The 26,003-nt window shown below is 36.3% G+C and overlaps 1 protein-coding gene across 27 annotated transcripts in view; it reads left to right on the top strand.

Moving 5' to 3' along the window:
* pde3a (phosphodiesterase 3A, cGMP-inhibited) overlaps window positions 1-26,003 on the top strand; it is a 176,992-nt gene that overhangs the window by 125,029 nt on the left and 25,960 nt on the right. For 11 of the 27 annotated variants that reach the window (XR_015482397.1, XR_015482398.1, XR_015482396.1 and 8 more), the window contains exons 3-6: window positions 10,623-10,886; window positions 19,549-19,706; window positions 23,754-23,878; window positions 24,446-24,665. Coding sequence is in view for 8 of the 27 variants with exons in the window: in XM_087247807.1 (XP_087103933.1) it covers window positions 10,623-10,886; window positions 19,549-19,706; window positions 23,754-23,878; window positions 24,446-24,665 (767 nt within the window). In the remaining 19 variants the exon portion in view is untranslated. Of the gene's footprint in view, window positions 1-9,065; window positions 9,087-10,622; window positions 10,887-19,548; window positions 19,707-23,753; window positions 23,879-24,445; window positions 24,666-26,003 lie in introns of all 27 variants that reach the window. The other 16 variants (XR_015482407.1, XR_015482406.1, XR_015482404.1 and 13 more) reach the window with 4 other exon arrangements.

Raw genomic sequence — 26,003 nt, 5'->3', positions numbered from 1 at the left:
TATATTATATTATATTATATTATAGTATTTAATATTTGATTATAGTATTTAATATTTTATATTATATTATATTATATTATGTTATATTATATTATATTATATTATAATATTTAATATTTTTATATTATATTATATTATATTGTATTATATTATATTATGTTATATTATATTATATTATATTATATTATGTTATATTATATTATATTATATTATATTATATTATATTATAGTATTTAATATTATTTTAGGTTATATTATATTAAATTATATTATATTATATTGTATTATTTTATATTATGTTATGTTATATTATATTTTATTATAGTATTTAATATTTTTATTATAGTATTTAATATTTTTATTATATTATATTATATTATATTATATTATATTATATTATAGTATTTAATATTATATTATATTATATTATATTTTATTATAGTATTTAATATTATTTTAGGTTATATTATATTATATTATATTGTAATATTTTATATTATGTTATATTATATTATATTTTCTAATAGTATTTAATATTATATTATATTATATTATATTATATTATATTATATTATATTATATTATATTATATTATATTATATTATATTATATTATATTATATTATATACAAATACAGTCTTCCAAGCTCATGGGTGTCATACTCAATATTCATTCTTTCTCCACTGCAGCAGGACTTTATATTCTATACTGGACACTATTTTTGTTAAGTGACAAGACTTTTGTCTAAGCAAAGTCAGACCTTACCATCCTAATTAAATAATTAAAGCTCAAGGCATGATCATATTTTATTTTGGTCAAATAAGCGTAATCTAGAGGCCTTTGCCTTTCATATAAGCCACTTAATGATCAACTAGAAGTTATTATTTGTTGTTTCTAAAACTCGCATTGACTAAATGACATTGGTCAGGGAGTGTATGTTATATATCTCAGTGGAAATGACATTTTTTAACCTGTTAAATAAAGAAAACCCAAAGTGCACAGAGGTCAGTGGAGGTGTGTAGAGGTGAAAGTGTTAAAGCCGTGCAACATAAACTAATTATATCCGCCACTTCAGTGTTAGAGTGAAGTAAAAAGCCTCTGAAAGAGCTGCCATTACCATTCTTGTGTTGTGTGGACTTCGACCTGCAGCTTCATTCACTATTTAGTCCTGCTGTAATTTTTATGATGCCGTTGTGACACGTTGGCTGTTAAAACCGCCGTTATGAGCCGTAGAGCAGCGGAGATACACAATCACAGCTGCCACGGTTTGCCACGCTTGTTTTGAGGCGCTTCTCTTGCTTCAGTGCTCATTTTCATGCTGAAATATGAAAATAAAGCATCATCTGAGAGTGTAATATCAGCACTGTGTGCTGGATTAGAGATCTGACTACGTTTATTGATGTTTATGCACACTAGTGTTCAACAGTTTGGGGTCAGAAGAGCAGGAAATTATTATGATTTCTAAAGGATCAAGTGATGCTGAATGCTGAAAATTCATATTTGAATCACGAGTAAATTATATTTTATGATTAATGATATATCATTGCATATACTTTGTATTTATACAACATATTTCAATAGAACAGTTATTTAAAATTGTGATAACAAGTCACAATTTTCGATGTATGTTTTAAATCAAATGAATACACAATAAATCAATGTATTTCATTGATTCAATGCAAATGAATGCAGCCTCTCTTAGTTTTAGAAACATTGAGAATATAAAAAAATCTGTAATAATAAGTAGAAAAGTATAAAAATATATAATAGAAAATAAAATGAATAGAAAAGAATTATCAACACTATTTAATTATAATTATAATTAACACTATTTTTGTTATGTATATTAAATAATCTTAAATTAAAAGAGTACATTTAAAAACTATGATGTATAAATCCTTCAGTTTCATTTGATTGCTAATGTATGCAAAAATGTTTTCCACTAGTTTAATTTCTTATTCAACTTTTAGCAATTTTTTTAATTGTTACAATGAATATTATTTCAATATATCACTGTGTGTAATTAATAATGACATTACTTGTAACTGTTATAAGCAATATTTTGGCCCTTGGCTTTTGTTTGTTGTTTTCATGTGGTTGAACAATAATATATGAACATAAATTTTCACTCAGTTGTGCACATGCTTTTATGCATATGTTCAAGATTGATGTGCTTCTTTGCATTTCCATTAAGCAGTTTTTATGAGATATTCCAAAATGCACATCAAAATAGGTAGATGAAAATACAGCTAATGAAAAACTCCTGTTCAGATTATTATTTGACCAGTGTTATGGCCATTTTTATACAATAAGACTTTTCAATCTTATTTATGGTTTCCTCCGGGTGCTCCGCGTGCAAATTTAACCAAGTCCAAAGACATGTGGTATATGTGAACTGGGTGAGCTAAATTGTCAGTAGTGCATGTGTGTGAATGAGTGTGTACGGCTATTTCCTAGTCATGGGTTGCAGATGAAAGGGCATCCGCTGGGTAAAACATATGCTGGATAAGTTGGCGGTTCATTACGCTTTTGCAACCTCAGATTAATAGAGGGACTAAGGCAAAAAGAAAATGAATGAATGAATGAAAATCATTTATTTACATTTGGCCCCAACAATTTTTGCGACTGTATGAACTTGTTGATGTATGGACCCTTTTCACAAGGTGTTTTTAACGATCATCAGCATCTTAAATCCTTGAAAAATGTAGATTTTTTTATTATATTCATTTAAAAAGCTTAGTATTGTATCATCTTTGCATCCAAAAAACTAACGATTGCTTTTGCAAGGTGTTTCTTATGCAGTGTATGGGAGCAGCACAATAAGTTTAACATTGTTTTCTTTTCTGGCTGCCGTCATCAGTCTCACGCTGTTTGTTTTAGCTTTTTCTGAAAGTTTTGATAGCACCATCGTTGACTTTTTCTTTTATCATTTGAGCAAGTATTAATGCAAAAAAAGATTTGTAGTACTCTCCCATTCACTGCGCTCTAAGTTTACCCAAATATGATGACTTCCACTGCTGAGAAAGGATCTAGATATTGATTATTGGACTATATAATTTAATCCAATACTTCAATTTTCTTCAATAAAAATATCATCTCATATTACGGACATTACAGTATTTCCGGTGTATTGGAATGAACAATGTTTGTTCTGGAGCCTCACAAACACATGCAGCGTCTTCAGCTCATTCACATTCACATCCCATCAGGCGCTGTGTTTGAATGCATACGCACAGAAAGAAAAACATGAGTCAGCATCTGCTGTAGAAAGAGGATCAATGAGACGCTATTAGAGGACTTTTCCCTCTGGCGGTTCACAACGGCCCTGATCAGCCCGACCCAATCAATACTGTTTCCAGCAGCAACACTCGCTCTGTTCCCTAGAAGTGTTGTTGAAATCACCTCTGCACAAACACACACACACACACACACACAATCACAGTAATCCAGCACATTAGCCGTAAAAGAGAGAGTCCATTTCAGCGGCTAATGGCCAGCTCCTGCTCTCACCGGATGTTGTAAAGGTTGCGCTGGAGAGCCAGCTAATGTGTGCTTTTGAAGGCCTGAACACCTTCTCTTGTTTTAAAGCACACAAACACACACATGTGCTGAAGGTTAAGAGAGTTTACGGGATGTTGTTTGCATTGAGCTTCTTGCTGGAGAAACTAGAGGAGACGTTGTCTTTTAAAGGGGTCATGAACTGGAAAAGGAAAAATTGGTTGATCTTTCGGCTTATTAAAGGTCATAGTATTATAGAAACATTCAGTAATTCTCAGAAGTTCATCGATCCTTTAAAAGCTGCTTATATTGAAAACCAATCCGACAAAATGGAGAATCTGGAATGCTCTACTGTGTGATGTAATTGTGTGTATAAGCTCCACCTCCACTTTTAATATTCAAAATTTTTCGCCAATCCGAACAAGGGGGCGTTTACATCTGAGTTTACGATTTGCCACGCCCACTCAAACTGTGTGTTCCAATGATAATAATAATAATGATAATAATAATAATAATAATAATTAATAGACACATTGAGAGTACAGAAAAACAAATCAAATGCACTTAAATATACATTTGCTAACAGCCATAACCCGTTAAACATTTCAAATTCATTAATAACCCCTTTCAGATAGATCGTTAATCTCCATTTAAACTATCTTTCCAAGCCAGCTTTACTTCAAAATAAATGTCTTACATTACTTTTACTATATGTCTGGCCTTTAAAAGACACAAAAGAGTGTGTTTAACAAGCTGTTGGCTGACTCACGACACTCCTCGCTGCTTTCCGTCTGGAGGAGAAACAGAAAGAGGAAAAAATGCACTGAAAGGAAGGAGCTGAAAGACTCCTACGCGAGGAGGGATGTCGTCTCAGTCCACTTAACCTCAGTTTCTCTGCTTTCTATATTTAATCGGCCTTTTACACTTCCCAGCAGAACCGCATGTGCGCTCGGTGGAAGACCTGAGGAAAACACACAGCAGACAAAGACTTTCTGGAGACTTTCACAAAGGTTTCTGGCTCCGGATGCATCTCAAACCTGTCAGAAACAGCTATGGGTTACATTTCAACCCTAAATAGACGTTTATAAGGCAGACATAATGGACTAAAGTGATGCATACTTTTATTTATTCAATTATTTGCTTTGTAAACATTCATGCATATTTTACAACTATAACAAATCTAAATATAGATTTACTTTTAATGAAAATTCCTTAAAACAAAAGGAGAAAACAACTTTGGCCGCCTGTTTAAACTACTTATAGTAAATTGAGCTAATTTGTAAGGTTTTTTGGCGACAACATATTTGTTTTTTGTTCAATCCACTTAAATTTGTAAAAATGATTAAGTTAACTTAATTGGTTTATGTCAGGACATGTAAATATAGAGTAAGTTATCAGACCTATATGCATATATAAAAGTTAGGGTGCTTTCAGACCAAGACTTTTGTTTCTGAACCTGGCGCTTTTCTGTAGTTAGTGCCGTTCGTTTGGCATATGTGAATCCAGTAATCGGGCTCGGATCCATGCCAAATCAATCGGTCCGAGTTCGCCTAAAGGAGGTGGTCTTGGCTTGATTGAAGCAAACTCTGGAGCGGATCAATTGTAGTGAGACAGCAGTACAATCCGAACCAGGCTATATCACAGAGTATTATGGATATGTAATAGGCATATATGACTATGTGAAGAGAGAATAATGAGTAGGGCAGGATGTCATTCCTAAATGTGTGTTTCATGCCAAATACGAAAGTGAAAGCATGTTAACTATTAGCTTTTTAATCGTTAGAAAAACTGACTGACCTGCAGTCCTGGTTTATTTGTATAATGTAAAGCCTATAATGCATAAGCAAACTGCTATGTATAAGAAAGTCTTGCCTCTGAGTTATATTTTGGTGACGATGTCTGAGAGTGTCACCATTCAAAATTAAAGCGCAACTATTCACTTATAATGTCTTATTGCTCATCGTCATAAACTAAAAAAGGATGCATGACAACTGAGCGGGACTCTCAAAATAAAGCATGAAACTCTGAACAATGTAAGGAGAGTTTACTCGCACATGACTTGTTTTAGCTATTTTGGTCTGTTTAGAAACTTTGCCGTGTGAAAGCGAACCGCACCAAGAAGAAAAATAAACAGTAACAATTTTAATCCCTGTTTCAGAACAAGAGAATCGATCCACTGGAGTGAAAGCACCCTAAGAATTTATATAAAATCATTAGTTTATGAATGAACTCTTAAAACAAATATTGTTATTATTTTACTGCTGCACATTTTATATGACTGTAAAGTCTCTTGAGATCCTACTATGACATTATATAAAAATAAAGTTTATTATCATTATTATTCTGCATAAATTATATAAAATCATACAGTGCTCTTCATATAGCTATTCGCTCATTTTAAAAATTGCGACGTATGGAATATTGTTTACGGGTCCAAGCTGTTGCACGGTTGACGTTTATGAGCGCTAGGCAAGTTTATTTATATAGCACATTTCATACACAATGGCAATTCAAAGTTCATTCATTCATTCCTTGTCCCTTTATTAATCTGTGGTCGCCACAGCGGAATGAACTGACAACTTATCCAGCATATGTTTTACACAGCGTATGCGCTTCCAGCTGCAACTCATCACTGGGAAGCAGCCATACAGACACATACACTACAGACAAATTTAACCAGTTCATGCCAACACGAGGAGAACATGCAAACTCCACACAGAAATGCCACCTGACCCAGCGGAGGCTTAAACCAGCGACCTTCTTGCTGTGTGTCGTGCTACCCACTGTGCAGCCGGTAATTCAAAGTGCTTTACATAAACAAGAATAAAAGAAACAAGAAAATAAAAGTAATAAAAAAAAGATATAAAATATATAAAAATGTGAGGTTTTAAAGGAATGAGCCATAGATATTCCACTGTTTGTAATCCAGTGTTCATTTGTGCTTCATCTAAAACTCCATATTTATAATCCTCTGACATTATCTTCAGCAGGTAAAAACTCTAACTGCAGACGGCTGCTTCTCACTCAGGGCTGTTTATGCTAATGAGGGAGAGGTGGTGACTGGTGGGCGGGGCTTTCCCCCTCTGATGACACATATAAGGGGAGAATGTCAATCAGAGTGTTTCTGCAGACTGCTTTAATCAAGGATGATCATAACAAATACAATTCAATACTGTTCACTATTAGAGGCTGGCTATATTCACGCACTGCTGCCACACAACTGTGTTTAAACCCCTTGTCAAAGTGATTTTTGCATAATAGCTCTTCTTTAGCAAGCGGATATTCAATGTATGAGCAGCGTCATGCTTCGTATGTCTGTCAGACGTGCAGATGTGCTGCGCTTTACAGCTTCTGCTAAATGCCTGAGCTCTAAAACAAACACACAAGCTGCATGAAGAGATGAGCTGTGACTGTCAGAAACGCCTCGGTTTGCGGTTTGATCGGCCGTGAAGAGCCGGCACAGGTCAGGAGTCAGGAGTGTGTGAATTATTGATGATGCCGCATGTCGATGAGAATGTGAATGTGTGTGTGTGTGTGACCTCGTGATCTCTCCTGCAGAGGCAGAGGTCATGACCTTTTGATCTTCGTGACCTCTTGACCCTCAGCAGGAGACATGCGACCTTTCATCACGTAGAAGAACGTAAAAGCTTTTCCCAAAACCATACAGTAGCTGAGTCTTGCGAAAGGGATTCGCTTTAAGAAAAATACCTATTAATAATGCTTTACAATATGAATGTGTGATTGTAAACACATTATTATTAAAATATAAGCATACTTGTTTTAATAGTTAATTCTTAAACTAATTATTTTATATGTTTTAAGCCTTGGGCGGCACGGTGGCTCAGTGGTTAGCACTGTTGCCTTACAGCAAGAAGGTCGCTGGAGTCCTGACTGGGTCAGTTGGCATTTCTGTGTGGAGTTTGCATGTTCTCCCTGTGTTGCCGTGTGTTTCCTCCGGGTGCTTCGGTTTCCCCCACAGTCCAAACACATGTGCTATAGGGAAATTGAATAAGCTAAATTGTCCTTCAAGAGTTCACACTTAGCTCATGACTTACGAAAGCTTATTTGGCATGCTGTCCCGGGAGAGAGCCCTGAGCTCAAGGGATCCTCGAGTCCAGGGCTCCCTCCCTTTGCAGGGCGAGGGGAGATTGAGCTCAGGACGATCTCAGGCTTTGAGGGAAAACAGGAAACCCTGGGGAAAACGTGCCAGCTCCACGCAGAAACACCAGATGCTCAAGTAAGAAGCCCAGAGCCATTGGAATTCCTGCTGGGTGCTGGGCCGCCGAGCCACCTATTTTGGATAAAGGTGGAAGAAGGGGTAGGAGGGGGGTGTATTCACGATGAAGATAGTTGTATATGGAAAAGGAGGCTATATATAGGAACTTGGGATCCTTTTAGCTAATATGAGCCAGCTGGGTTAATCATGAGCGCGTACTCCTCTCGAAATTAGTATAAGAAATTAAACTTTGTGTGTGAACATGTTAGAATAAATAAGTTAAACATTTATGATTCTTAAAGTTTATTTATTTATTTAGTTAGCTAGTTTGTTCATTTGTTTTTAAAAGTGCGTTCGACTTTATGCAGCGCTGCGCAGATTGATTGAAATTTGTCTTAAATCAGTGCATGTCGAAATTTTGTCCGGATTGACTGTCACATGTGGAGTCTCGGAGATCAGATGATTGTTTCAGCCGGTGCAACATCTGAGGAGCGACTGCTGGAGCTGAGATGACATCACCGACAATACACGATTGGCCGAGTTCACAGTATAATAGCAACCACGTGTGTTTGGCATTTGTTTGGCACCATTTAATCAGGAAGTGACAATTTTGTTCTGTTTGGCTCTTTGGATGGAAACGCTGCTTTATTTGCACGTCTTTTATGCCATATTCCTGTTTTGTGCATAAATTTAATTCACATCTTTGGATGGAAACGGCTACTGACATACTTTTGATGAAAATTAATTTAGTAAGAAAATAGAACATAGAGTTTATAGTTTAATTCTGGTCAGTTTATTTTAGATATTTTTAACTTTAGTAACGATGTGTCAATGTGGTATTGTTAATGAACTGAATATTCACTATGGTATATTAATGACAGTTTAATAGGCATTAGTATGTAAATGTGAATGGCTGTATGTTAATATATTTGTGTTACTGAGTTGTATTTGGAGTTTTGTTTCAGTGGGTGATGTGTGTGTGCATGTGTGTCGAGCAGATGTAAGAGCAATCCATAGGAACTTTGCTCATGAATATTAATGACTTGATCTCATCGTCCAAACTGATTGGATGAAATGCAGCGACTGAGCAGAGCTTCTGACTGGTCTCTCAGAAAGACAAATGAAGCTCAAGCTCTTGAAATAAATGTATTGTTTGATAACTTCATCATGAGTGTGTGTGTGTGTGTGTGTGTGTGGTGGGGTGGTTTTGAATTGAGGCGGTTGTGTTATTCTGTGAACATACGCCAGAGCAGATGCTGCCTGTCCTGAAGATGCTGTGCATTTTTAAGATCTCTCTCTGTCTTTCTCTTTCTGTCTTTCTGAAACAATGACCGTCCGCGGGCCGATACAGCAGCCATCCGGCCTCATGCAAGTCAGTTCCTCTTCCTCCATTAGTAATTCTCTGTATGTGTCAGTGCTTCATCTGCTTTTGATGTCTCTCTCTCTCTCTCTCTCTTTCTATCTCTCGCTCTCTACTGTTCTCTCTTTCAATTTAGTCCAATTCAAAAGAGCTTTATTGACATGACCAGTCTTGCCAAAGCATTGCAGATTACATGAACAATGAATAAAATTGTAAAGTGATTACATAATATATACAGTTAAAATCAATATTTCCCAAATGATGTTGAACAGATTCAGGAATTTTTCACAGTATTTCCTATAATATTTTTTCTTCTAGAGAAAGTCTTATTTGATTTATTTCGGCTAGAATAAAAGCAGTTTTTAATTGTTTTTAAAGCCATCTTAAGGTCAATATTATTAGCCCACTAAAGCAATATTTGTTTTGATAGTCTACAGAACAAACCCCTGTTCTGCAATGACTTGCCTAATTACTCTAAATTTGCCCTAATTACCCTAGTTAAGCCTTTAAATGTCACTTTAAGCTGAATACTAGTGTCTTGAACAATATCTAGTCAAATATTATGTGCTGTCATCATGACAAAGATAAAAACAAATTTGATCATATAAATTAATTATAAAACTATTATGTTTAGTAATGTTTAGAAAAAATATCCCAGGTAAACAGAAATTCAACATGAGAGCGAATAATTCAGGACAGTAGTCTTCAACTATATATATACATGCAAAAAAGAAAAGAAATGAAAACACACAATTAGAATTTTGATAACTATGTACACAAATGACGAGAAAAAAGACTAATATGGGGATAATAAGATAAAAACCTAATAAAAAACATAATTTACTGTACAGTACTCTTTCACTCTTTTAATGTATTAAACTTTTTAATAGATAACCGCAAGTTCTGAATCTTGTTAGAGGAATTTTGATGCTTAAAATTATTCAAATGGCCATAATGAATTATATATATTTAATTTTAGATAGACTGGCGGACGGACGGACGGACAGACAAACAGACAGACAGACAGACAGACAGAGAGAGAGATAGATAGATAGATAGATAGATAGATAGATAGATAGATAGATAGATAGATAGATAGATAGATAGATAGATAGATAGATAGATAGATAGATAGATAGATAGATAGATAGATAGATAGATAGATAGATAGATAGATAGTTCTAGATCAGTATATGCACTATATTCATGTGTGTGTGAGTGAGGGAGTCAGAAACGCTCTCCTCCTGTCCTCCTTCTATCTATCTTCTAGTTTCTAGTGTGCTTCTCGTGACCTCCTTCTCTCTTGCCCTGAAATCTCTCGTTCCCCCTCTCTCTCGGTGTGTGTGTGTCTGGTCTCCCTGGTGTGTAGCAGTGCGGCGTCACTCTCTGCGTCAGTGTGCCATTACGTCAGCCCTGCATCGCGTCACCGCCGAGCTGCAGATGAGCTAACGCTGCTTTTTCTCTCTCTCCCCCTTTGTCTCGTTACCTGTATGTTTAACTCTATCTCTTCCTCATGCAAACTTATTTCTCGCTGTTTCTCCTGTGCAGTCTTCGGGCACCAGTGTGACGGTGGATATCGCGGTGATGGGCGAGGCTCACGGACTGATCTCAGACCTGCTGGCTGACCAGTCGCTCGCACCCAACATCTGCAGCACCCTGCGGGCCGTCAGTAACCTGCTGAACACCCAGCTCACCTTCCAGCCCCTGCACCACCGGCCACGCCTGGGCCCCCTGCTGGCCTTCAGCGACGGACACACGTGCTCCGACTCGGAGGAGGCGCCTGAGAAAGGAGAGAGGCTGGCTATTCCAAAGGTAAGGCCACACCCCTCTCCGGTAGCGGGATTTGATTTGGTGTTAACTCCACCCTAAGACCCACCTTATGATTTGACTGGTCATGACAGGTGTTCCGGCCCCGCCCATTTTTCCATTTGCATACTTTTTTTGCATTCTATTATTAACTTAGAATACAGTTTTACTTTTTAAGTTTGCATTTATTATGATAAGTGATTCAGGATATATAATGATCATATATAAGAATCCTCTTCAATGGCTTTTCATCTCTCATCTCTGATTGGTATGTGCTGGATCAAGAAGCGGGATTAGTCCAATAGCGAACCACAACCGTCCAATCATTCAATTAGTTCCCCATGAACTAAATAAAGTCCCGTCCTACATTTGTTCTTGTTTGACAAGCTGATATCCATCTTAATGGGGAATTTAATGTTTAAACACTATAGAACTACTGAGGGAGTCATTGGCCAGGCAGATGTTCTGGCCCCGCCCATTTTCCATTTGCATTCTTTTTTCTATTCCATTCTCAAAATTTTCCAGAGATTAGGCCACACCCCTCTCCAGGTTTTGATTGGTTGTTAACTCAGCCCTAAGCCCCACCTTATGATTTGACTGGCCATGGCAGGTGTTCTGCCCCGCACATGCATTTTTTTTTTTACATTCTCAACACTTTAGAAGGTTTTACTTTACTTTAATCAATCTGTGCACAATGTTTCTTTAAATTCATTTGTAATCTTGAGTCAAAATAACTGTCTATATATCAATATCAAATATCAATATCAAATATCAAAAATCCCCTCCTCTTCAGTTCTCATCTTTGATGATGAATTCTCATCTTTGGTATGTGCTAGAACAAGGAGCGGGATCAATTCAATACAAACTACAACCGTCCAATTGTTCAATCAGTTCCCCATGGACTAAATGAGCTTTTGCTCTACATTTGTTCTTGTTTGACAAGCTGTTATGCATCTTAATAGTGAAGTAAAAACAATCAACTTTAAAACATTAACACTGAAACTACTAAGGGAGTCATTGGACAGGCAGATGTTCTGGCCCCGCCCATTTTCCATGTGCATCCTTTTATTTTCCTTTCCATTCTCAACAATTTAGAACAAAGTTTTACTTGTTCAGTTTGCATTATTTTAATTAAACTGTTTTCATTTAGAAGTGAGTTAAGTAATTTATTTAAGTAAAAATAAATATTAAATATTATCAATAAAAAATGTTTGAAAATTAAAAAAAGAAAAAAACTAAAACCCATATAAATGTAATACCCTGACTTTTGCTTAATGTGTTTTTATTTCATTATAACATTGTTATTTTATTAATATTACAACAGCATTTCTCCTTTGGATAGCCATAATGATCAAACTGACACCATTTCTACATCTGTCACGTCTTCCTGCCTTCAAATATACATTCTTCATTTTCCTACACTGTATAAAAATCCTGGTTGCCTTACATTTTTATACTGAATCAAATTAACCTTATGAGTCCATTAAACTTTATTATGATTTAAAACAGTTTGCATAACCTATCAATCAATTAGAACTTGATTAATCTATTTTAATAAGTAACAATGGACTAAAAACATGCTTTCATGACTAATTATTCACATAATTGTTTAGAGTGTAGCAACTCTCATATATAACCTGCCTTACAAACTTTCATAAGCAACATTTTCATCGTGGCGATTAAACTCACTGCTTACTGTACAAAGTGCAGGTGCGTGCCTTTGTGGTCCGGTAATATTTATAGGCTATACTACACAAAATATCATATTTTAAGGTGATAACTTTATAAAACATGAAGACAGACTCTTCGAAGCTTAATTGTAAAATCAGAAGCTTCAAATGTAAATAAAACAAGAAAAAAATTGTTTGGTACAGTCTTATTTGGCAATTCTAGTAGTTATAGTTGTAGGTAGTTCCAGTGTTAACAAGTGAAGACTTTATTATGAAAGAAAGAAGACTTAAGACTTAGTTCTGTGCATTGGGTGTTGATTGGATATAGAGTGTGGGCGTGGCATTCAAATGTGTGTGGGCGGAGTTATGCATTCTGAATAACTGCAGATTCCCTGAACACAGCATGTGGTTTTTACTGGAAGATGCGCTTCTGATGACACATGACATTCCTCAATTAGTTCAGCACAAGCAAGAATTCAGAGTTCATACCTATAGGACATCTTGTCCTGTGGGTTGTGGAGCTTAGCAGGTCAATTAAGCTTAATTTTGTCCAAATGAAGGTTTTTTTCTGCATCATTTTTTTATTTGACATTATTGCTGAAGTGTAATTCATAAATGGCCTGTGTTATCATGGTGGAACCGGCAAAGACTTTGAGACAAAGGAAAAAGGCTGCATTGTGTTTAATGGTTTACTGCCAACACACACACACACACACACACACACACACACGTTCCTTCCTCATTCACGCCAGCATGGCAGGTCTCTAATGTAGCGGACAATGACGCACATTCTCACAGAAGGCTTTTAATGTTTCACCAGCACTGCAGTTAAAAATGCATGCCGGCACTTAAAGAGTAGGTGAGGCAAAAGTCACTATCCGTCCCGCTCTTTTCCCAGGATGCAGTGCTCAGCAAACAGCACCAGGAGATGTTTATTAAAGCCCATTCATTACACCTGGCCCATATGTAGGTCACAGCGCGCTACGCTCTGATAGTGAGCAGAATTCACAGCGCCAGCCTCTGTTATTTTTCCACAGCGTATATAATGTGATATTTTGGCGGTTTGAAGAAAAACACACGAGCCGGTCTGGTTCTTTAAGCAGCGTTTTTATCTGTCAGTCGCGCAGCTGTGTCAACAGCAGAACTATCAGAATAAAAACGCCATGAAGTGATTTCGCTTTCATCGACGGTGACACGATTTAGAGAAGGTCATGAGGAAATACTTGCGGCCTGTCTGAGTGTCCAGTTTGGCTGCGGCGCATTAACTGTGGCCTTAACAGGAAACACCTTATTTTTTGTTAAATACCAAATCACTTTTTCTGCATAATATAAGTCTGAAACAAAGAGAAAACTACTTTTCCTGAGGTGTTGTAATTGTGCCCATTGAATGTCTATTTCTAAACATGCTCAATTAAATTCCAAATCACTTTCTCTGATTCTTTTTTAGTCAAAAACAAAACAAAAAAGCTACTTTGCCATCTTCCCATTCACCAGGTGAATATCTATTTCTGAACATGCAAAATTACATGCCTAAATCGCTTTCTTTGTAAATTTAAGGTCAAAAACTGCATTCTCTAAAGTTTTACATTTCTGCCCATTGAATGTCTATTTCTGAACATTAGAAATTCAATCCCAAATCACTTCCCCTGTATATTTCAGGTAAAACAACTCTTAAAGGTGTTACGTTTCTGTCCATTAAATGTCTATTTCTGAACATGCAACATAGTTTGTGCAGGTCAGAAAGTGTAAACCTTTGAGACATTATACATGCATAAGCTGCGCACATTTAAGATGAAAAGGCCGATTCCAGCAGTATTTTCCGACTTGAGGATTTGGAGCGAGTGCATACCTTTGTCCCAGACATTTAAAATGCTAATCTATTCAAGAACTAATAGGAAAAGAAAGTTGTTGAACTCAACGGTTCACTGCACTCTCAGGGCCCGGACTATTCCCTGCAGGTTTTGTTAGCTTTTTTTTTTGTGGACGCTTGTTCCTGACATGGGATTACAAAAAAAAATGCAAAGGTAATTCTGAGTTTATATCTCACTATTCTGACTCGATTCTTCGTTTACACCTTGCAGATCTTAGTTGACATCGTGCAATTCTGAATTTACAGCTCATATTTTACTTTACATGTTGCAATTCGTAGCTTCTAAATCACACTTTTCTGTTTACATCACAATATTCATAACAAATACACTCCATGAAACATGTACACATATACATAACCTATATGATATAATTCTGCAGGTTTTATATCATAAAAAGGCATGTTTATATATATAATAACTTATATTTGAGTATAACTTTCACTTCATTTGTTGTTAAACTTGAATTTAATTAAATAATAATACAATTAAATATATTATAGTTGTGTTTTAATTATTATTTTGTTGTAAGAATAAACAGTATTTGATACTAATAATTGATAATTGTGAGATCAATACTTGCAATTATTTCAGAAGCAAGCTTCCAATATAAAAAGACCCTATATTCAACTTTAATAAAACTATTAACTATACAGTGTAGCCATAAGCCAAGCAAGATTTATAAATATCAATTATATTTCTGGAGTATTTTCACATCTCTTGGTGTATGTGTGTGTGTGTGTGTGTGTGTGTGTGTGCGTGTGCGTGTGTGTTTAATGTGTAATCACTGGTGTTTTGCTGTAAAATGACAAAATGATTACCAGTGAGAACATTCCTGCTGTGACCCACAGTTGAGTGTGTGATTTGAACTCCCTGTAGGAGGCTAGTTGCACAAAAATGCTCAAAATTGATGCTGGGAAATTTGCACATACCGTTTTAATGAAAGGGTGTGAGGTCCTGCGGGGAATGTGTGCTTTGCTCTGCTGTTTCCCGTCGGTGGTCTGAACCGGTAATAGATTATCAATTTAAACACAAATGACACATGAATGTACGCTGTGTTTCATTGGTAGTTCACTCAGAGATGAAAATTCATTAATCTGAATCTCATGTAGTTTCATCTTCAGAACATGAATTAGGGTATTTTAGATAGACAGCAACAGTGCCAAGTCATTCAAAGTTCAGAAAAGAATATTGCCAAAGCAGTCTATGGGATTTCTGTGGTTCAGCTGTAATCATACGATTCTCCAGAAATACTTTTGTGCACCAAAAAAGCTGTAAATGCAAATCTGCTTGCCTATATCTTCTCTCCCTTGTCAGATAATAAGTGCGTTTTTACTATGGTCAGTACCACATATTGCCATTAGAACAAGCCATGCACCTCCATTGGAAATAATGAACTTGCGCCCAGAAAAGACGCAACACCTGCAGTTGATCTTGCGCAGACATGCTGGATTCACCTGATTTGTTGACCAATGGGTTGCGGATCCATTCTTTGGCAGCTTGTGGGTCCTTCAGTGGGCCTTATCCCCTTTGCAAAGAAACTTTCCAAAGACGTCTGTTTCTTACTCATTTTGCAAGCTTGTGGGTTCAGTTTTGGTGCTCTAGTCAAGAGCATACACTCATTTCTCAAAATAAAAGATTTTTCGAAATAAAAGATCGTTCAGACTCAGATAATAAATAAAACAGAAATAATTGATGTTTTCTTGTGCGGCCTGACACCAATTGATTCACGGACCGCTACTGGTCCGCAGCCCGGGGTTACTACATTGGAGTATTACCTGTAGTAAACACACATTGTAAGACACTGCATGTGAACAAAGTCTTTTTTACAGCTTCTTTGGTGCACAAAAGTGTTTTTGGAGCTTCGTTTGATTATAATTTAACCACGGAGGTCATGTGAACTGATTTGACAATATTTGGTTCATTGTTTTTACATTGTCTTTGTTTTTAAAGCCAGTTTATCTTAACATCCAGTGGTAACACTTGTGTCTAAATACTAATTCCCACTATTAATATTTGGCTTATTACTTGCCCGTTACTACGATATTGATTGTTTATTAGTACTTATAAAGTAAACATTCTGCATGATCTTACCTAAACATTACTTAATTGCTATTAATATTAAATATTTTTGATAAATAATAATTGATAGTCGACCCAAAACTGAAAATCCTGCCAGCATTCACTCACCCTTCACTAGCTTCCAAACCTGTTTGAGTTTCTTTCTTTAGTTTTGAAGAGAGATAAAAAATCGGTAACCATTGACTTCCATAGTTTTTGTTTCTCCAACTATGTATGATAATGGTTACAGGCTTTCCTTAAAGTATCTTCTTTTGTGTTCAACAGATGAAACTCATAAAGGTTTAATACCACTTGAGGGAGAATAAATAGTGAGTAAATGTTCATTTTGGGGTGAAATATCCCTTTAATAAGCAGCCAATTAGGAGTTCATTAGGGCAAAAGCCATAGTTTATAGTTCATTAATAGTGAGATATGTATCTTAAAATAAAGTGGCATTTTCTTGACTGCTTTGGGACAAACTGTAGACTGTAACTCCACGCTGTCATGAAGATGGTTGCATCCTGATTGGACGAGACTTGGCTCACAGACGCCTTAACGTTGAACCTCCGCAAAACTGACAGTCTGTCTGCATGAAAGAGTCATCCAGAGCACCATCTCCAACATGAGTCCTGCTACAACACATGCAGTCAAACATCTCCCTCCCAACTTCAGCTGACAGCCGTTCCTGCTGCATTAATATCACAGATGCTCTCATGTTTGTGCCTATAGACTGTTGAATGAGCCATATCTGTGTCTGGGAGGTGCTGGTGGTCTCCCAGAATGCGCTGGGCCTGTCGTCATGAGCGGCCGGTGGGTGGATTTTGGTTTGGGGGTGTCTAGATTTGCCCTCTGGTTCTTTACAGCACAGCATCTAAAATATTCATGCAGCTGTCAGGAGTGTTTCTCCACCGGCCTGACTCTCGGGGTAATGCACAAACTTTTTGTGCACTGTTGTGCTATTTGTTTTTTTGTTGTTGTTTTTTATGTTCAAACTATACTTAACCAGTGCAGAGTTTGTGCATACCTGATGTGCAGTCTTGCTGCTACTGTTCTTCAGTTTTCGTAACCCATTGAACTGACCTAATTAAGGAAAAAAATAATAGATTTCAATTAAGAGAACTTTAATAGATTTAATATTCTCAGAATACAGAAAGACACCATTCATTCATTTATTTATACAGTAATTCTATATACATTTATTAATTATCCTATCTATATATCTGTCTGTCTGTGTGTCTGTCTGTCTATCTACCCGTCCATCCATCTATCCATTCATGTATCTATCTATCCGCCCGACCCTCTGTACATCTTTCTGTCTGTCTATCTGTCTGTCCGTCCGTCCATCCATCCATTCATCCATCCAGTTTTCCATTTATATGTATATATGTCTGTCCGCCGTTCCATCTGTCTGTCTGTCTGTCTGTCTGTCTGTTTGTCTGTCTGTCTGTCTGTCTGTCTGTCTGTCCATCCGTCCATCCATCCATCCATCCATCCATCCTTCTATTTATGTATCTGTCTGTCCACCCGTCCCTCTGTACATCTTTCTGTCTGTCTATCTGTCTGTCCGTCCGTCCATCCATCCATCCATCCATCCATCCATCCACATATCCATGCATCCATCCATACATCTGTCTGTCCGTTCGTCCGTCCATCCATCCATCCATCCATCCATCTATCCAACCATCCATTTTTATGTCTGTCTGTCCGCCCGTCCGTCTGTCCATCTGTCTGTCTGTCTGTCTATCTGTCTATCCATTCATTCATTCATTAATTCATTCATTAATCAATTAAATAATTCATTTATTCATTCATCCATACATCTATTTATTTATCTGTCTGTCCGCCTGTTTGTCTGTTTGTCTGTCTGTCTGTCTATCTATCTATCTGTGTGTCTGTCTGTCTGTCTGTCTGTCTGTCTGTCTGTCTGTCTATCTATCTATCTATCTATCTATATATCTATCTATCTATCCATCCATTTATATATCTGTCTGTCCGCCCGTCTTTCCATCTATCCACCTATTCATCCATCTATCTTTTGGACCAGGGTATTTATGGAGCATGTCGGATGTCATACATATTTCTTGTAAAATTACTTCATTAAATATGTAAAACAAATTATTTACTCTATTCTTTTTTTCTCACAGATTTTTTGGAGCTACATGTAGTTAGATATAGTTTCAGATAAACATGAATATGTTTATTGCAACATAAAACACTTTAAATCAAAAAATAAAAGTCTACATTTATGCAATTGAATACATATGTAGGTTCTATAAATGTTGACCTTAATATAATAAATTAATTTAATAATTAATTGAATAGCTCAAAATAACTCATATAGTTTTAATATCATAAAATTACACTCATATAGTTTTAGTTTATATATGTTCCAGGTATTATATTTATCCATATATATTATAGTTGTATCTTATATTCCACTCATAAATCTGTGCATTTGTCATTGTGTGAAACACAAAAGATAAGCAAAAAAAACAGAGCTATTTCCAGAATGTACATTTTTGCATGAGCTGTTTCTCTAATGTCGAGTGCATTATATTCCATATGCATGTGCCAAATGATCCAAGCCTTCTGATTGGCTGAGATCTTGTGATGTAAAGCAGAAGAGCATTGATGATGCGTTTCTCCAGGGTCTTCCATCTGTTCTGTTCCCATTTCCCAGCTGGGGAAGAGCTCAGTATTCCCTGATGGAGCGCTGTCATCTGCCGCCCTCAGATGTTTGGATCGCTCTCTAAATACACACACACACACACACACACACACACGCTCGCTGAGATTTACATCATTTACGTAAAATGCAGTCCAACTTCAATCTAAACAAGTGCTTTGTTTAACAGCAGTGCTGCCAACAAGTGCACATTTGGCTCTGGGCTTGTCATACACACGTGGCTTTATTCCGTCTGGTCAGTGCTAATTGATTATAATTGGTGATGTGACTTTTGACAAGCTTCAAAACTGACCTTAGCTGAGAATTTGTGACTCTTAAGTGTTTTGCTGCGCTGTCAGCTGTGTTTTAGTCTAAACTTGATATATGTTCTCGTTGAATAACAGCGTTTGAGGAGGAGTTTGCATCCAGGGCTTTTGAGACGGATTTCTTCCACGTGGACCACCACCACCTCCGCCACAGGCCTGCCAACCCTCGAACCCGGGCCGGTCCGACGAGACCGCAGCGCCAGCATCAAAGCACCTCACGATGGCCCTTCCAGCAGGTAAACAACAGCACAGTCATATAAATGAACTACACCAACTCGCTTTGAGGAGAATTGCAACAGGAGAACAAGATCTCTTTTGGTGCGCTTTCATCACTGCAACATTCTTGGTTCTTAATGAAAGTGGGTGGAGCTAAAAAAAATTTGATGCAAATTTCTCACTGCTACACTCAGATTGGTTCATAATGAAATTGGGTGGGACTAAATATCTATTGCACCACATTGCTTACTGCCACGCTCTGATTGGTCTTAGTGAAAGTGGATGGAGCTAAATAATTATTGATGCACTTTCTTCAGTGCGACATTCTGATTAGTTCTTAATGAAAGTGGGTGGAGCTAAATATCTATTGCAGCACATTGCTCACTGCTACACTCTGATTGGTTCTTGGTAAAAGTGGGTGGGCATATATAATTCTTGATCCACTTTCCTCACTGCAACTTTATAATTAGCTCTTAATAAAAGTGGGTGTGGCTAAATATTTTTGATTTAAACTTTCTGATTGGTTTTTAATGTGGGTGGAGCTAAAGAATTACTGATGCACATTGCTCACTGCACTCGGATTGATTCTTAATGAAAGTGGGTAGAGCTTAAAAATTCTTGGTGCTCTTCCCTCAGTGTAACTTTCTGACTGGTTCATAATAAAGCTGGTGGGGCTAAATGTTTCTGATTGCAACTTTCTGATTGGTTCATGATAAAGCTATTGGGGCTAAATGTTTCTGATTGCAACTTTCTGATTGGTTCTTAATGAAGTGGGTGGAGCTAAATATTTTTTAATGCACTTTACTTACTGGAACTTTCTGATTGGCACTTTACTGAAATGAGAGGAACAAAATATTTCTTTTGGTGTGCTTTGCTTACTGCGATGACTGGACAGAGCAAAATATTTATATGGCCTAGCTACTTTTTGGGAGTGGGTGGAGCAAATGCATATTTATTGGGCTTTATGTTGCGTATTTTGTGGTTGGTGCTTTTTGAAAGTGAAGCTAAAAAAAATTTGGCAAACTTTTCTTACTCCAACTCTGATGGACTCTGACTTGAAATTTTCTCTACAGCATCATGGGTAATGTAGTTTTTTGTCATGGATTCCACTATTGCAATAACACAATTGTTTTAAAAATAAATTATTGTGAATAGCTCAACATATACTATTAGTGAACAACCTCAGAGCTTTCAGCTGGTCTGTCTTTAAAAGTTGATTAGTGATTGTTCAATCAGTTTCTCTATTGGGAGAATTAGTGGTGTGTTTTTTCATTCCAGGACCTGATGTTGTAATTTAAGTCCTTTAACAAAATGTCCATACTAAAAAAAACAACTGGTTTCAGGACAGTGGAATTAATAGTGCTAAAAATGCCCAATAATAAACAAAACTATCACTCCTGCTTCATTCTATTCATTGCTTTAGCTTAATGTTGGAGGTAATGAAGCCTATCTAAAATGTTGCCAATCGAAAACAGTAATTTAATCCTAATTATCATTAATGCCATAATGGCTATATAATATCATGCTTTGTTCTGGTCTAAAACAATCATGCTTGACAATGAAGTCAATTCCTGGGTGGATATAGTCAATTCCGTTCTACATTGTTTGGCTTTTAATTATCTGGTGTTTTTTAATTTAAAAATAGTTCATTTAAAATTAATTGCACGTTGAATTAATCCTTATAATGCATTCGAAACATGCATATTATTTTATGCATTCAAGGTCTATTTTTAAAAAAATGATCAGATGTTTATCATTTAATAAAATCTCTAATTTGTTTTGGTTATTTTCAGTGGATATATGAAGTCAGTTCTCTTTCGTATTCAACTGTTTATTATTCCAGTCCTAATAAAACACAGTTTTTGTGAAATGTTTGGTTGGAGAAGCATGCCCGTGATTTAATATTTAGCAATCTAACGCAATGACATTTACACATTTGTCTGAATTCTTCTCAGGGCGCCATACGTGATTTGTGAAGTGTTATGAAGCGTACTTTCTGAATATATTAGATTTATCTGAATTGCTTCCATCCGTTTGCCCTGGTTTTGTTTTGTTTGTCATCATTGTCTCGTACGTTAGTGTTTCGCACAGCTGTTGTGGATCCTCCTGAAGCGCTTGAACTTTCCAGAGCTCCTACACGCCGCCTTAGTCACTCCGACTGAATGTTTTAATTCACGTTTTATTATGTCCATCTTTGGGCAGTTCTCCACCTTTATATGTCTTATTTCAGCCGGAGTTAAACAGCCCAGCTAAAGTTCAGCTCATTAATACTGATATCCAGATAGCCATCTGCACTGTGTAGACAGAGAGTTTAAAGAGGCTTCCTGGAGACTCGAGAGTCGCCTTGTGTTTAGATTCAGACCCTGTCGAAATAAAAGCCCTGGTGAAAAATGGAGGGTCAGCCGGCTGCCTGCATTACCATGTTGAGGCTGGTTTTTAAAGTGGCAGGTCTTTTAATGGATATCTAAAAGAGTTTCCCACAGCAGGAGGTCCGTGCGCTCTGGTTCTTCAAAGTTGGCAGGAAAGTTCCAGACTGAACGGCTCTCCAAAAATAAGACTTTTTTAAATGTGCTTCAGAAAGTGCAGGGTGAACTTTATCATTTACAAGTTGCCATCTTGAGTTAAGGTGAAGCTAGGACATGCTAGCTATTTGCTTTCCTGCATTAAAATAAGTTAGCAGTTCAATTCATGGCTAAAAGGAGATTAAAATCATTCACTTCGAGGAAGTCGTATACAATTTTTGATGGTGTAGACCTGAGATGATATGATCAGTCAGAATATATTTTAAGCATGATAACCATAAATGTTAAAAAATACCAGTATTTGTGTCCACACCAGCACATGTTAACATTCTGTTGTTTTTTTTTGGTTATGCATTACCCCCTTATAACCAGCAGATGTCCTTAGCGTGCTGCATTTCTAGCTCATCTGACCAGTGAATCCAGCTCATGTAATCTATCTAATCAGGGGGATGTAATAGATAACTCCAGCATTTCCAAAGGAGACAACAAGAAGATGCAAACTATACTGAATACCTGCAAAACCTTTATTTTTATTCTTGAATTTGCTAGCTTCTGAGCAATTTTGATCACTTCCTATCATGGTATAACCAGTTGTTTTTTAGATAGTCATTATCTTAAAATAATCTTTAATAAGAGGGCTTAAATTAAGCAAAGTGTTAATTCATGTGGACTCATGAGAGTATATGCATTACCCTCTTATAACCAGCAGATGTCCTCAATGAGCTGCATTTCTAGCTCATCTGACCAGTGAATCCAGCTCGTGTAATCTTTCTAATCAGGGGAAATTAGTAATGGCAGTCAGTGTAGTGACATGCATTATTTTTCTCCAGCATTTTCAAAGGAGGCAGCACAAAGATGCTGAAATTATACTGAATACCTGAGATACTTTTATTTTTCTGCTTAAATTTGCTAGCTTTCATGCAATCTTTATCACTTCTTATCATGGTATAACCAGTTGTTTTCTAGAATGTCGTTATCTTATAATAATGTTAAGCACAGGTTCATATGTTGTATTAAATCATGCAAGCTGTTTATATTTCAGTGGATTCTACTCAGATGTTTTATGATCTATTAGCTAGGAAAAAACATTCTGCATGTGATAGTTCTCATTATTGCTGTGGTCTGGTGTAACTTTGCTGGTGTTTTACATACAGAATCATTTTTAAAACAATGTCTTCAACCATAGGACTTTGTGTGAACAGCCTTTTAGGCACATCTTTAAATGCAAATGAGCTGCTTATCCCCTCCCCCTTTTCAAAACAGGGCGGAGTCTCAGTTACTCTGGAAATAGACACACACACAAATAATCTGAAAGTGTTATTTGACACTTGGGTGGGAATTATTTCCGTTTGAACATTGTTCAACTCTTTCTGGAGTGACCCTGTGCTGTGATCTTATTCATGCTCAAAGCAGCAACATTACACACTAAATGAAGCCGAAAGCCATTAAACCATAACAAGACCCCTAGAATGTTTACATATTTGTACTATGAAGCAGTTAGGAAAGTAATGCAATATTAACTGCACCTTTTCTGCTTATGTACAGTTTGGTGAACAGTGATTCATGGAACAACTCCAATATGCTCAGCATTTCCAAGAGCAGGTCCATGTCTGCTTCATACGCTGCTTCCTCCAACACCACCAACCACATCTATAGCAAGAGCCGGAGAGGTAAAGCCCTGTGTGTGTGTGTGTGTGTGTGTGTGTGTGTGTGTGTGTGTGTGTTTTGTTTTGTGTGTATGTATATGTGTGCGTATGTATTGTGTGTTTGTGTGCGCTGTGTATGTGTTTTGTGTGTATATGTGTGAGGATAAGTGTTTGTGTGAGTGCATGTGTGTGTGTGTGTGTGTGTGTGTGTGTGTGTGTGTGTGTGTGTTTGTGCGTGCGTATGTTTTGTGTACATGTGCGCTGTGTTGCATGTGTTTGTGCATTGTGTGGATATTTATGTGTGTGTTATATATGTGTGTAGCTCACAGTGAGTGTCAGTGTGTGACTCTGTGTGTATGTGCAATATGTAGTATGTATTGTATGTGTGTATATATGTGTATGTGAAGTGTGTGTGGTGTAGCTCACAGTGTGTGTGTTTATGTGTAGTGTGCACATTGGGTGTATGTGTGTAGCTCAAAGTGTGTGTCAGTGTTTTTGTATTTGTTTTGTGTGGTAGATTGTGTAGTGTGTATGTGTGTGTGTTGCTCACAGTGTGTGTCAGTGTCAGTGTGTGTGTGTGCTCTCTGACAGGTTGCTCTTCTTCCACCATCTCTCCTCTGGCGTCCCCCTGTCACTCTCCTCCAGTGCAGAGCTCTCCGCTGACCAGCCCCACCAACAAGACCCCCTCAGTGGAGCTGCCAGACCCCGAGCTTCCTCCACCACGCAGCCCACATAAAGCCTTAACCCACAGTCAGAGCGCACCCAGCTCCAGCGCAGCGCTCTGGCCACCGCCAACGCCACTATGTAGCAGGTACAACACAACTTTTGTTTTTGGTAATTTACCATGGAGTCTTTTCACATTCACGAGTTTCTCAGTAGCGGAAGTCGACTGTTGTTTATACTACAGTACGCTGGTGCATTCTGTTGTGGTAATTCTATAATTCCTATGGTACCAGAGCTGATTGATCTGTGGTGATTCTACAGTTTCTATGGTACCGCATCAACTATAGTAATTAGGCATGGGAAGATAACCGTGTTTTATCAGTGGTTTATTTCGCAGTTTGGAAAAGTCAAGGTTTTAAAACCGTCAGAATTTTATGTAATACCGTTCCTGAGGTATGTGTAAGATTTTTTTCAAACCCAAAGGCCCCATTTATTTTATCGTCTCACAAAAGTAGCATTAAAGTATTATTATTATTATTATTATTATTATTATTATTATTATTATTATTATTATTATTATTATTATTATTATTATTATTATTATTATAGTTGTTATTATTATCATTATTATTATTATTGTTGTTATTATTATTATTATTATTATTATTATTATTATTATTATTATTGTTGTTGTTGTTATTGTTATTATTATTATTATTAGTAGTAGTAGTAGTAGTAGTATTGGTATTATTATTATTATTATTATTATTATCATTATTATTATTATAGTTGTTATTATTATCATTATTATTGTTATTATTATTATTATTGTTATTAATAATATTATTAGTAGTAGTAGTAGTAGTAGTATTGTTATTATTATTATTATTGCTATTATTATTTATTATTATTATTATTATTGTTGTTGTTGTTGTTGTTGTTATTGTTATTATTATTATTATTATAAATTTGCTAATTTATATTATTATATAATTGATTATTATAAATGTTTTCTATTTCACTTAAGTAGGTGTACAACCATACAAAAATAATCCAATAACATGCACTTTTAAGATTTTAAAAGAGGCTGCCAAAATCAGAAAAAAAACTGCTATACTTTCTAAATTATCGCTTTACAATAAATACTTTAAATGGGGTTGTCTTTAAAAAGTTAACTTTAAACTTTAGCTGAGCAGAAATCTCTAAAATATGTTGAAAATCCAGGCTTTTAATTTCCCATTTGGTCTTGAGTCAATTACAGAAGTATTAGCATGTTAGTGTTTCCAGATTATTACTGTTGTTTTTATAAAAGGGCAAATTCATTCATTTAATAGTTTGATTTCTAACTTGTTCAGTTACACTTAGAGCATGTATTTTCTTGAGGTACTGTAGATTCTCCGCAATGATAGACATTTTGACAACTGTGTGTGTGTGTGTGTTTGTGTTTGTGTGTGTCTTTAATTTGGTCGCACACTGTCTATGAGAA

Source organism: Danio rerio, chromosome 4 (genome assembly GCF_052040795.2).
Source record: "Danio rerio strain M-AB ecotype USA chromosome 4, GRCz13ab, whole genome shotgun sequence".
Taxonomy (NCBI): Eukaryota; Metazoa; Chordata; class Actinopteri; order Cypriniformes; family Danionidae; genus Danio; species Danio rerio.
The sequence above is the reverse complement of the archived record's forward strand: the minus strand, read 5'-3'. Positions and strand labels throughout refer to the sequence as shown.